The 14,794-nt window shown below is 39.9% G+C and overlaps 1 protein-coding gene across 4 annotated transcripts in view; it reads right to left on the bottom strand.

Annotated features, from left to right (window-relative positions):
• The window catches only part of LOC131503590 (gamma-taxilin-like), a 49,756-nt gene that overhangs the window by 4,890 nt on the left and 30,072 nt on the right, over window positions 1–14,794 (bottom strand). For all 4 annotated transcript variants that reach the window (XM_058715055.1, XM_058715052.1, XM_058715053.1 and 1 more), the window contains exon 4: window positions 3,140–3,310. In XM_058715055.1, the coding sequence (XP_058571038.1) occupies window positions 3,140–3,310 (171 nt within the window). The remainder of the gene's footprint in view (window positions 1–3,139; window positions 3,311–14,794) is intronic.

The following is a 14,794-nucleotide window of genomic DNA, read 5'->3' as shown; positions in this document are numbered from 1 at the left end:
GCACGGAAATCGGTTGCATGCCTATACACCAACAATGAAGCAACAGAAAGAGAAATCAAGGAATCGATCCCATTTACAGTTGCACAAAAAACCCATAAAATACCTAGGAATAAACCGAACCAAAGAGGTGAAAAGTCTATACACTGAAAACTACAGAAAGCTCATGAAAGAAATTGAAGAAGACACAAAGAAATGGAAAAAGATTCCATGCTCCTGGATAGGAAGAACAAATATTGTTGAAATGTCGATACTACCCAAAGCAATCTACATATTCAACGCGATCCCTATCAAAGTGACACCAGCATTCTTCACAGAGCTGGAACAAATAACCTTAAAATTTGTATGGAACCAGAAAAGACCCCAAAGAGCCAAAGCAATCTTGAAAAAGAAAACCAAAGCAGGAGGCATCACAATCCCAGACTTCAAAGCTGTAATCATCAAGACAGTATGGTACTGACACAAGAACAGACACTCAGATCAATGGAACAGAATAGAGAACCCAGAAATGGACCCACAAACATGTGGCCAACTAATCTTTGACAAAGCAGCAAAGAATATCCAATGGAATGAAGACAGTCTCTTCAGCAAGTGGTGCTGGGAAAACTGGACAGCGACATGCAGAAGAATGAACCTGGACCACTTTCTTACCCCATACACAAAAATAAGCTCAAGGTGGGTGAAAGGCCTCAATGTAAGACAGGAAGCCATCAAATTCCTTGAGGAGAAAGCAGGCAAAAACCTCTTTGATCTTGCCCACAGCAACTTCTTACTCAACACGTCTCTGGAGGCAAGGGAAACAAAAGCAAAAATGACTACTGGGACCTCATCAAAATAAAAAGCTTCTGCACAGCGAAGGAAACAATCAGCAAAACTGAAAGGCAACCAACAGAATGGGAGAAGATATTTGCAAATGACATATCAGATAAAGGGTTAGTATCCAAAATCTATAAAGACCTTACCAAACTCAACACCCAAAAAACAAATAATCCAGTGAAGAAACAGGCAAAAGACATGAATAGACACTTCTCCAAGGAAGACGTCCGGATGGCCAAGCGACACATGAAAAATGCTCAACGTCACTCATCACCAGGGAAATAACCTGATAAGCCACAATGAGATACCACCTTACACCTGTCAGAATGGCTAACATTAACAACTCAGGCAACAACAGATGTTGGCGAGGATGCAGAGAAAGAGGATCTCTTTTGCATTGTTGGTGGCAATGCAAGCTGGTGCGGCCACTCTGGAAAACAGTATGGAGGTTCCTCAAAAATCTAAAAATAGAACTACCCTATGACCCAGCGATTGCACTACTAGGCATTTATCCACGGGATACAGGTGTGCTGTTTCGAAGGGACACATGCACCCCCATGTTCATAGCAGCACTATCAACAATAGCCAAACTACGGAAAGAGCCCAAATGTCCATGGATGGATGAATGGATAAGGAAGATGTGGTATATGTGGTGTGTGTGTGTACACACACACACACATATATGTATACACACATATACATATATACATACATACATTTATATATATATGGTAAGAACACGGTCCAGGTTCATTCTTCTGCCTGTTGCTGTCCAGTTTTCCCATTCCGTGTATATATATGTACATATATACATATATATACACATATACATACATATATATGTATACATGTACACATATATGTATATACATATTTACATATACGTATATATACATACATATATGTATACATATGTGTGTGTGTATATATGTATATATGGCAATCAAAAAGAATGAAATCTTGGCCTTTGCAACTACATGGATGGAACTGGAGGGTATTATGCTAAGTGAAATTAGTCAGTCAGAGAAAGATAAAAATCATATGACTTCACTCTTATGAGGACTTTCAGAGACAAAACAGATGAACATAAGGGAAGGGAAACAAAAATAATATAAAAATAATATAAGATAATATAAAAACAGGGAGATGGACAAAACAGAAGAGACTCATAAATATGGAGAACAAACTGAGGGTTGCTGGAGGGATTGTGGGAGGGGGGATGGACTAAATGGGTAAGGGGCACTCCTGAAATCATTGTTGCACTACATGCTAACTAATTTGGATGTAAATTAAAAAAAATACAAAATAAAATTTAAAAAAAAAGAAAAAAATCAATCTAAATTTAAGTCTTCTAATGAAAAAAAACAAAACAAAACAAAAAAACCCTCACCCCAGATCAGGATTTATTTCATGAGTTGCCCTGTATTCCCGGACCTTGGGAGTTTGCTGTGATAAAGGTAATTAGAGATCCTACTCCATTCATACCTGCTTAGGTATTCTTAGCTATAGGCAGACATGTTCCCATTAGAAAAGGCAGATTCCTTTTACACTCTCTAGTTCTTTATCCTTCCACAAATTATAAAATTTTAATAACTGTTCCCTCTTCCTGTATATATAGAGAAGAGTAAATCCTTCACCTACATGTATACAAAACCAACGTAGGCGTGAGTGCTCTTCTGTAGTACTTAGGAAGTGAATTGCTGAAGATGGGAAGAGAACGGTTACACAGACTAGCCAGTTAGGATCCATAGGAGTTCTCTGCAATCTGTTTTTGCTTCATAAACTCATTCTGATTCAAGTCTATTACTACCAGTCAATGTTTTCTGCTTTCTGCTGAGCATTTCATTTCTTCATCACCATGAAGGTCATGGTAATCAACTACATTAATCATCAGAAAAATTCCTGGCAACCCTGAGCTTACTAAACAGGAGGGCCATGAACACTAACATCAATACCATCTAGATACCCTGTGATCAAGTATAAGGTACATTACTGAACTCTTTCTTGATGCTGAAACCAACAGTTGGATAGCAGAGTATTAGATTTACAGTGGCCTTACATACAGCATTAACCCAGGCAAAGTTGAATAAATAAATGTTGAAGGCAGTATGTCTTTGAGGACCCACCAAAGTCCTCTGCTCAGGAACCTAACCTACCTGACACCTGAAGCAAGTGTCCCCTGGAGTTACCGCCAAGCTGCCATTATTACAACCAAGTCCCACTACAGCAAGTGAAGCAAGGATCTACTTCAAACAAAATCACTTCAAACAGTGGTTATACACTCACCCTAACCGTCTCCTGGAAACAGAAAAATGCATCAACTAACCTTTAGTGTCTTATTGTGACGCTGAAGTTCCCTGCAAAGAGACTCTAGTTTGCTTCTTGCCAAGATGGCCTTGCTGTGTTCACTCTGCAAGTGAACTTTCTCTTTGATGATCTGGGCTTGTTTCTTCTGCAGAACCTTCATTTGCTTCTGAACATTCCTGCTCTCCTCCAGCTAAAATTAACAAGTAGTTTATACAGTTAGAAAATAAAGTAAGAACCTCGGAGTTACAGTTGGCAGAATTGGAATTAGTCATGGAAACTTTTCTACTACTCTCTTATTCGGCTGAGATATAAAATGGCATGCAAATAATTTTGGTGTATTTAGAAAACGAACCACAATGTCTTTTTTAAAATTAAAAACAAAATAGATCTTTGAGGCAAACTTCTTATGAGTGAACACCATCTGGTTTTACTTTTCTACAAGAAATGGAAAAACTACAAGAAATGAAACAAAGAAGCAGCTCTTCGTGAAAAGAAGGCAATTTATTCTATTGTATGAGAACAGATAAAATGACAGTCTTGCTGACACTTCAATAAAGCTCTCCTAAAGAAAAAATGTTGACAAGTCACACATTGCAAGAGCAAGAGCAAGAGCGACTTATCCAGGAGACTTATCAAACACTCTTACAGGCCACACGTTTAGAGCTACTAAAAACACCTTCCTTGAAATTTCTGCTGGAAAAGAATAATTTTTCTTTGAATCTTACTACGGACTATGAGTATAGCATAATTCAACTGGCTATAGGTGCTACACAAATTATCTGCAACCCAACTGGTTTCCTGCCCACTCCCCATTCTTTCCTGCTGCTCATGTATCAGAAGCTGAGTAAAAACATTATTATGTCTATTGGAATTGAATTCTTTCATGGTAATACTAATAACAAATTACTGGTGATGCAGCTCAGACGTGACTACCTTAGGCACTAATGATGACATATTACACTGAACTGACTAGGTACGAGACACTGAGCTGATAAATATTAATGATAAAAAAAAAATGAACAAAAAGGAGCCCGAGAAGATAGGCACCATTGCAAGTAATTGATATATTTGACATGGAGACACAGAAAGCCTGATGGCTTCTCTTTCCTCTACAAAAAAGGCACAGTTGCAAATAATTTAGTTGCACTTTGCATAGTGCAAGAAAATTATTTGCAACTCCTGTGGAGAAGGAGGGCAGGTAGAAAGAAGTTGAGGGTTTATACAGTCAATGGAAAAAAGTATCTAATATGCGGAGTTTTTATAATAGTGTAGTGATTGTAGACAGAGACGTATTAAAATGACCATGAAGACCTAGTTGTGATTTCATCTGCCTGGCTGTATTTTTGGACACCTTGAGTGGGTTTCTGTCTGGCAGGTGAAATGGATGGACAAAGTGGAGCATGTACATTTCCAGCAAGACTGATTTTTATGCCATATGAAATCTAAGGGAAAAAACAAACACAAAGACTGAAGGTAGTACAGACAAGGTGAAAGTAGAAGCTCAATGTACTGCTTGCTGCAATGGTTACAGAGAGAACAAATATAGTGGGAATCCTTCAAAAAGTATTTTCTGGACTGGTGATACTCAGAATCTGAATGGAGTATCTGTACTTGTGGTTTTTGATGTCCTCTTATGGCTACATAAGGTAGCCAAAGCAGAGGGTGGCCAAGGGGCTACAGAGATGAGACAGGTAATCAAGGACAAGGGTCACGGAACAAGAGACTGAAGTGACATCAGAGAAAGCTGTTCCACTCCTACAACTTCATTATTTTGGAACTCTGGAATCTATTCAAAGTCCTGCACCCTCCAAGGGCATGCTGAGCCAGTAGGAGCAGATATTCACTCTTCAATCCACTCCCATGCTCCTGTGGCAGGCGGCTATACTATCACATGTTCCTGCAGTGGCTTACAGGAGCCAGGTAAGCAGTAAGGTCTCAGTCTTTCAAAAATATCAAAGATATGTGTTTGACTGCGACTGACACATCTGATCACAAAGGTGCACACAGAGTGGTGGCCACCATCATTGCAGATGCCTCCCACCACATGAAATGGCACGCAGGGTGTGTAGGGAAACAGACCCCACTTAATTATTATTTCCCTCATTTCACTTATCCTCTTTTCTTCTTTGGAGGGGAAGGCATACACTGAAGTACTATGACATTCAAAAACAACCATATATCTGTGGAAATTTAGAAAGTCACCCATGCAAGCCTAGAATGAAAGACAACCAGGGAAGACCTTAAGTTTGCATTTCATTCTAATCTCTGACAGACCTTGTACAACACTAGCCAAACAAGGAAAGGCACAGAGCAAAACCTAGGTAAAATAGAGAGAATCTAATATTCAAGTTACCATGTCATAATATTTAAATATCTAGTTTTCAACAGCAGCAGCAGCAGCAACAACAACAACAACAGCAACAAATCATAAGGCGTACAAAGAAGTAGGACAGTATGGCCAATTCAAAGGAAAAACGTAAGTCAACAGAAACTGTCCCAGACGAAGATCAGATGATAGAAATACCAAACACATTAAAATAACACCTTTAGCTCTTTACACTGCCCAAAGAGCTAATGGATGATGAGGATAAAGTCAGGAAAACAATGTAGGAATGAAAAGGAAAAATAGTCCATAACGAGGGACCATAAAGAGGAACTAAAATAAAAATATGGAATTGAAAAATACAAAACTGAAGTGAGCAATTCACTACAAAGATTTAAAATCAGATATGACCAGACAAAAGAAAGAAATCAGTAAACTAGAAGATACGTCAATGTAAATTCTCAACTCCAGGGAATGAAAAAAAAAAAAAATGAGGAAAAACCTAAGAGCATAAAGGATCTTTGGGACACCACCAAGTGCAGCAACATATGCACCGTGGGAATCAAAGAAGAGGGATGGGCAGAGAAATTATTGGAAAAAATAATGGCACAAACTTCCCCAAATTTGATGCAACATATGAATACCAAAAAGCTGGCTGAACACCAGGAAGGATAAACAGACACCCACACTGAGGCACATTATAATAAAAACTGCCCAGTGCCAATGACAAAGAGAAAATCTTGAAGGCAGCAAGAGGGAGAGTGACTCATCACCTATGAAGGAATCTCCATAAGATTATCAGCTAATTTCTCAGCAGAAGCCAGAAGTCAGTGGCCTTCAAAGTGCTGATGTGTTGGAGGGAGACAGTCCCTCCTGTATCTGACAAAACTGTCCTTCAAAACTGACAGAGAAATGAAGACATTCACAGATCCACAAGAGCTGAGGGGGGTGGTGACCACATACTTGAGTGCTGGTATCTCCTAGAGGGGAGTGTGTAAACATATATGCTGCTCCTGTTTTCACTTCTTATACTTTGGTTTGTTGTGACTATTGCCCGGGGGAGGGAGGACACCCCTTCATTGCCTGGCTCTAGTGGCCAGTGGGGACTATACTCATAGATCCCACAGGACTGTTACAAATGGAGAACCATCCGTGTGGGCTGAGCGAACACACACCAAGCACAGTGAAGAAATGGCAGACTGAAATGTAACCCGGTCTTTCTGTGGAAGAGGCCTATTAGCATATCTTCAAAAGGCAGGCTTCTAAATTAAAGCATACATCTAGGAGCCAACTACAAATCCTCTATACAAGGCAGGAAGAGGAGGCACCATCTTCACACTCTACGTCTACCACGTCCCAGGAGATCAGCGTCTTCAAGGAAGGAGACTTTGTATATGTCTAGCACCACTGACTGCCAAGATGACACATCCCTGGAATGCTTGACTCTTGTGGCCAGCCAAGTTTGTGTTCACAGGTTCACAAAACAGTAACAGATGAAGAAACAGTTCTTAACTGTCTATCACCCAAGGGATTAGTGCACAGAGACTGGACTGAAGGTTTATCCCTCAGCCTTCCTCTGAAAGAGTGTTATTTGCATACTTTGAAAGCTGCTGCCTTTGTAGCATCTGGCTTACAATCAGCCTGAATCTCAGCGATGGACTGTTCCCTTTGGGAAACTGAGATCTGTGAATGTCTGAGGGGAAGCTGACACCCTCAGCTTCTGAGAGCCACTAAAAATAAAGTACGTTGTGTGAACAGTCACAGCAGTTTCAGATAAAATCAAGAGCTAAGGCAAGGTTTATCTCCCACACAAGGCCACCGCTTTGGGACTGAGATGGATGGCTGTTTCATCTAATACACAGAAACAAGGTCAGAAATTCAAGCAAAATAACAAAATGGAGGAATATGTTCCAAAGTTAAGAGTAAGACAAAACCTCAGATGAAAACCCTGCTGACACAGAGGTAAGTGATTTACCTGATAAAAGGCAGTTCAAATTAACAGTCCTAAAGACGCTCACCAAGCCTGGGAGAAGAACAGATGAACAAACTGTGAATTATAATAAAGTAATAGAAAATACAAATTAATATTCAAATAGAAGTCATAGAAGGATATACACGAACTGAACTGCAATATATGCAAGAGAGGCTTGAGCAGCAGATTAGATGAAGCACAAAAAGGAATCAGTGAAGTGGAAGACAAGGCAGTGGAACTCACCCAATCAGAGAAGCAAAAAGAAAACAGAATTAGAAACTGCTTTAAGGCACACCAAGCTCACCAACATTCACATAATAAGGGTCCCAGAGGAGAAGATATTGAGAAAGGGGCAGAAAACATATCGAAGAAACAACAGCTCCAAACTTCCCAAACCTGGGGAAGGATGCAGACAACCAGATAAAGAAAGCCTTGGGGCGCCTGGGTGGCGCAGTCGGTTAAGCGTCCGACTTCAGCCAGGTCACGATCTCGCGGTCCGTGAGTTCGAGCCCCGCGTCAGGCTCTGGGCCGATGACTCGGAGCCTGGAGCCTGTTTCCGATTCTGTGTCTCCCTCTCTCTCTGCCCCTCCCCCGTTCATGCTCTGTCTCTCTCTGTCCCAAAAATAAATAAAAAACGTTGAAAAAAAAAAAATTTTAAAAAAAGAAAGCCTGCAGTGTTCCAACTAACAATTCAAAGAGACCCATACGATAAACATAAATAAACTTTCAAATTAAAGACAAGGAGAGCGTCTAAAAGCAACAAGAGAAAAAACAAACACACAAACAAACAAACAAACAAACAGACAAAAACACCCTGTATGTATGGGGATTCAAGGGAATCCCCATGAAACAATCAGCAGACATTTCAACAGAAACTGTGTGTAGGCTAGAGCGAAGCGGCACAATGTATTTACAAAGTAATGAGAGAGGAAAACCAAATTCACCAATGTGTGGAGATTAAACATCACAAAGTGAAAAACCAATGGAAATCTAAACAAATAAACAAAGAAATCTAAAGAAATAAAAAAAATCTTCTGACAAATTAAAGTGGATAAACAACATACCAAAATTTGATGCAGCAAAAACATTCCTACTAGGGAAGTTCATAGTAATAAATACCTATATCAAGACACAGAGCCCAGTGAACCACCTACTTTATACCTCAAGGAACTAGGGAAAAAAGGAATAAACAAAGCCCAAAGTTAGTAGAAGGAAGGAAATAACGCAGATCAGAGTGGACTAAAAGGAATGGAGACTACAAAGGCAGTAGAAAAGATTAGGGACAGCTAATGTTCTTAAAAACAAATGGCAAATTTAGCTACACTAACCAAGTACACTACAGAACTCAAATAAAACCAGAAACGAAGGAGACATTACAACACATACCACAGAATACAAAGGATTATGAGACTATCATGCACAATTGTAGAGCAAAAGAATAGGTCAACCTAGAAGAAATGGATAAATTCCTAGAAAAGATAACCCAAGAGCACAATGATAAAGGAACAGAAAATACGAAAACACAAATTTCAAATAATAAGACTGACTCGGTTATTAACAATTTCTCCACAAACTAAACTCTAGGACCCATGGCTTCAACGTTGAATTCAATCCAAATTTTAGAAAATTAACCCTATACACCTCAATCTCTTTCAAAAAAAAAAAAAAAAAAAAAAACAACTGATGAGGGAACATTTCCAATCTCCTTTTCATGAGGCAAAGTCTTACTGTGACAGCAAAACTAGACAAGGACAAAACAGGGAAGGAAATCACAGGCCAATATCCCTGAGCAACAGAGATGCAAAACTCCTCAACAAAATATTAACAAACCAAATTCAACGATACAATCAACGAAACATATACTATGATCAAGTGGGATTTATTCCAAGAATACAAGGATGGTTTGACATTCACAAATCAAAGCTACAGTACGATAATAAAATAAAGGATAAAAATCGTGTGATCATCACAACAAATGCAGAAACATCAACATCCATTTATGAGATAAACACTCCTGACAAAGTGGTTTGCAGGAAAGACACCTCATTGCAATGAAGACCATACATGACAAGCCCACACCTAACATCATAGCCCAGGGTGGAAAGCTGACAGCTATTCCTCTAAGATCTGGAAAAAGACAAGGATGCCCACTCTCACCACTTTTAACTCTATAGACTATCAGAAATCCTGGACAAGCAATTAGACAAGAAAACAAATAATAATAAAATAATCCAAATTGGAAAGGAAAAAGTAAGGATCTCTAATTACAGATGACATTATATCGTATGTATAGAGAAGCCTAATGAGTCCACCAGCAAACTTCTAGCACTAATACCTGAATCAGTAAAGTTACAAACTGTGAAATTAGTATACCAAAATCAGCTGTGTTTCTTTCTATCCAAGGAGGAATTGGGAAAACAACCCCTTTTACAGTTACACTAAAAATAATAAAATATCTCAGAATAAATTTAAATTTAAAGGAGATGAAAGACCTGCACTGAAAACTATAAGACACCAATGGGAAAAAAATGAATAAGATACAGATAAATGGAAAGAGATTCCATGCTCATGAGGGTAGAAGAATCAACATTTAAAAAAATTATGTTTATTTATTTTTGTGTGTGAGAGGGAGAGAGACAGGACGTGAGCAGGGGAGGGGCAGAGGGAGAGGGAGGCACAGAATCTGAAGCAGGCTCCAGGCTCCGAGCTGTCAGCACAGAGCTGGACATGGGGCTCAAACTCATACACACGGCGAGATCACGACCTGAGCTGCAGTCAGATGCTTAACCGACTGAGCCACCCCGGTGCCCCAAGAATGAACATTTTTAGGATGTGCATACTAGTCAAGGCAATCTACCAAGTCATGAGATCCCCATCCAAATTCCAGTGGAACAAGAACAGAAACAGTACAAGCCTAAAATACACACAGAACCAGAGAACCACTATGGTGATTACTTTCGAGGTTTCTCAGAAAATGAAAGGTAGTAGAACTTCCATATTCCACTTGTAAGTCTTTTGGGAAGGAGATGAATATTCGAACTAAAGAATATATGTACCCTAAAGCATTATTTACAGTAGCTAACAAAGGGAAACACTAAGCGTCCACTAATTCATGAATGGATAAAAAAGTCACACACACACACACACACACACACACACACACACACACACACAATGAGAGGGGGCAGGCATATTATTCAGATATAAAAATGTAAGGGAATGCTGCTGTTGGCAACAACATGCATGGAACCTGAGGACATTACGCTAACTGAAACAAGTCAGACAGAGAAAGACAAAAAATGCTATGTGATCTGATCTACACGTGGGTCCTAAAACAAAAACAACACAAATTCTGGTGGTGGCCAGAATCAGGGTTGGGGGAGCCAAGAATGGGTGACTGTGGTCAAACGGTACAAACTTCCACTTATTCCATAAATAACTCCAGAGGATGTAATGTACTGTATCTTGACTACAGGTAATGACAAATAGTGTACCGTATCTTTGCCAGCTGACAAGGCAGAAGATCTTAAAAATTCCCATCAGAAGACAAATAAAATTTGTGACTATGTGTGTTGATGGATGTTAACTAGATTTATTATGATCACTTTCCATTGTGTACAGGTATCTAATCATTAGGTTGTACAAGTTATAACACTTATATCTCAATTAAAAAAATGCTAGTAACTAACTCAATGAGCAAATCAACACATGGTCCTTCTACATACTGCCTGCAAGAGATTCACTTTAGGTCCAAAATACAAACAGGTAGAGAAAAACAGGTAGAAAAGGATATTCCATACAAAACGTACCAAAAGACAAATGGGATGCCTATACTAACATCAGGACATTGTTAAGGAGGCAGTATTACCAAAGTGATCTACAGATTCAACGCGTCCCTATCAAATTGCCAGGGGTGTCTTTTTTACAAAAGTGCAAAGATCCATTCTAAAATGATATGGAATCTCAAGGGACTAGAAGAGCCAAATACTGAAACAACAAAACAAAACAAAACAAAACAAAACAAAACAAAACAAAACAAAACAAAACAAAAAAACCGTTGAATGACTCACACCTCCTGACTTTAAAACTTAAAACAAGGCTACAATAATCAAAATGATGTGGTGTTGGGATGAAGACAAACATGAAGATTAATGAAAGTAAGAGCACAGAAATAATTTCTCAAACACATTTTCAGATGATTTTCCACAAAGGGTGCCGAGCCATTCGGAGGGCAAAAATCTGCCCCTGCAACAAAAGATGCTGAGGAAACAATAGCCACATTAAACAAAAAGAAGAAGAAGAAGAAGAAACGAAAACAAGAATGAAGCTGGACATTTAACACCATATGCAATAATTAACTCAGAATAGCTGAAAGTTCAAGTAACCTCAGGAAGAAGACAAGGATGTCCACTCTCACCACTTATCAATGATTACTGTAACGCCTAGCCACAGAAATCAGACAAGAAAAAGAAATGAGAGGCATCCACGCTGGAAAAGAAGAAATTAAACTGTCACGATTTGCAGATGACAGGTCCTATACATAGAAAATCCTAGAGACTCGGCCAAAAAAATAAATAAGTAAATAGTAGAAGTAATAAACTAATTAGGAAAAGTGGCAGGATACAAAATTAATACGCAGATACCAGAAGTGAGTCTTTACAGTAACACGAAGTAGCAGAAAGAGAAATTAAGGAAGTAACACCATTTACAATCTTACCCAAAAAATAACTACGTAAATAACCCTGTGAATAAACTTAACCATGCAGGGTAAAACATCTCTACTTGAAACACTGTCAAACACTGATGTAATAAATTGATGATGACACAAACTAAATGGAAAGACATTCCCAAAGACATTCCATATTCATGGATTGGAAGACATTCATGCTAAAATGCCCATATTGCCCAAAACAATCTACACATTGAATGCAATCCCATCAAACTACCAACAGTAGCCCTCACAGAACTAAAACAAATAATACCAAAATTGGTAGGAAACCCCAAAAGACCCTGAATAGACAAAAAAAAAAAAAAAAAAAAAAAAAAAAATCCTAATAAATATTGATGTAGAAACAGGAGGCATCCCAATACCAGATTTCAGGATATAGTACAAAGCTGAAGTATTTAAAATATTTGGTACTGGCTCAAAACACACACACAGGCACGCACGCACGCACGCAGGCACACACGCACACACACACGCACACGCACAGATGAACAGGACAGAACAGAAACCCCAGAAATAGACCCACAACTATACGGCCAACTAATCTTCCACAAAGCAGGAAAGAATATTCAGGGGGGGAAAGAAAAACAAATGGCTCTGGGAAATCTGCACAGCAACGTGCAGAAGGATGAACCTGGACCATTTTCTTCGCCATACACAAAAATCAACTGAAATTGGACTGAGTATGTGTGAGACCTGAAACCATAACACTCCTAACAACAGGACCCAGGCAGAAATGTCTCTGACATCTACCATAGCAACACTGCCTCCATGTCTCCTGAGGCAAGGAAAACATAAGCAAAACAAACTATTGAGATAATCACAAAATACAAGCTTCTGCACAGCGAAGGAACAGGAGACAATCTACTGGATGGGAGAAGATGTGGGCAAATGACAGATCTGATAACGGGTTAATACCTGAAATATATAAAGAACTGATACAACTTGGGCGAACACAGCTCTCCTGAGGTCGACTCCTAGGAAAACCCAGGAAATCGATCTGCAGTGTGTGTGTGGAGTGGCAGAACCATCTCCAGAGTCAGAGGGAGACAACATGGGAGGTGCGAGGTGCATGGAAGTGAACTGGGTGACAGAGAAATGGTGATGCCATGGAGGGAGGGAACCCTTTCCACAGAGAGACGAAACGAAGAGAAAAAGAGGGGCGCTGAGTTAGCAAAAGAGGAAACCCTCTCTGACCATGGGACTGGGGGCAAAAAATACACAAAAAGGGCCACAGGTGTTTGTTTGTTTGCTGTTTGTTTTGTTTTGTTTTGTTTTCAAACAGCATTTGGAACTCAAACTCAGGTTTTGGAAGTGTGTGACTTTCTCAGGAGCAGAGCTGTGGCTTCCTGGGGAAGAGAGAAATGGTCCCAGGGTACATAGCATGGTATAGAGATACCCGGGGTGCATTGGGAGAGAACACTCCTCTTCCTGGAGTACTTTTGGAACAGGGTATATTACTATCTCAAGGACCAAAGACCCTGCCAAGCCCTAGCACAAAGCCGTCCATCAGCAGGGGACAGAGGTGCCTCCAGAGGGAATGTAAGTTTTGCCGCTTTTAGCAATGCTACACCATAGATTCCGCACACTGTACAGGCGGGGCACTGATTATCAGGGGCAGGATTTCAGACAGTGTGGAGAGGCTCTAATCTACAGAAGGGAGTGGGGATCCATGTGAGACCAGGTCCATTAAGGCTTTGGGTTCTGAATCCCAGCCACACACCCCCCCACACAAAAACAAAAACAACAACAACAACAACAACAACAACACAGAAGAGTTGTGGCACACTGTGAACAGACTGCCCTCGCTCTTCTGTTAGGACTATTTGAAGAGCCAGGAGTGGAAGATCCCCTGTCCATGAGGCAAGAGATTAGAGTGGTGCCATTGCCTGCCAGAACACAAACAGGGTCAGACTTTAGAGAGCAGCACAGCAGCTCCCAGTGGATGAGGGACCTGCTGCTCCCTGCCTGTCAACTGAGGGGCAAGACTGATGCTGAGCGAGGCATCACCCCACAAGCACCAAGTGTACTGAAAGTCAAGTGTCCAAATGACACCCACAGTTCTGGTGGAAATAAGACCAGGCTTCCCTATTTATTTTATTTTACTTTTTTCATTTAAACTCAGGTTCATAGTCTCTTGTTTATTTTTCATTTATTTTTCTCGTTTTGGGTCAGGCTTTTTTTTTTTCTTTCTTCTCTTCACTTTCTCAGTTTTCTTTCGTCTTTTCTTATTGTATTGAAATATTGGGACAGTCATGTGAAAACAAATGGTAAGCCATATCACATACAATTTGCATACAAGGCACTTAAGTTTACTCACCATATAGAAAACTCCTGTAGAGGCCAATGGCAGGACGCCCCGAGATGGGCCACTTTGGCACAAAGATTATGTCCAGTTAAAAACAGTCACAACCGAATAGACTCAGCAAAAGTTTCTTGTTGTTTTTCTAAAAGTTTTTAAAATGTTTTTTTTTTCTTTTGAGAGAGAGAGAGAGAGAGAGAGAGAGAGAGAGAGAGAGAGAGAGAGAGAGAGAGAGACGCACGAGCTCGCGAGGGGCAGAGAGAGGCAGCCACAGAATCCAAAGCAGGCTCCAGGCTCTGAGCTGTCAACGCAGAGCTTGACGTGGGGTTCAGGCTCACAACTGTGAGATCG

Source organism: Neofelis nebulosa, assembly GCF_028018385.1.
Source record: "Neofelis nebulosa isolate mNeoNeb1 chromosome Y unlocalized genomic scaffold, mNeoNeb1.pri SUPER_Y_unloc_2, whole genome shotgun sequence".
Classification (NCBI taxonomy): Eukaryota; Metazoa; Chordata; class Mammalia; order Carnivora; family Felidae; genus Neofelis; species Neofelis nebulosa.
This window is presented reverse-complemented; position numbering and strand designations above follow the sequence as displayed.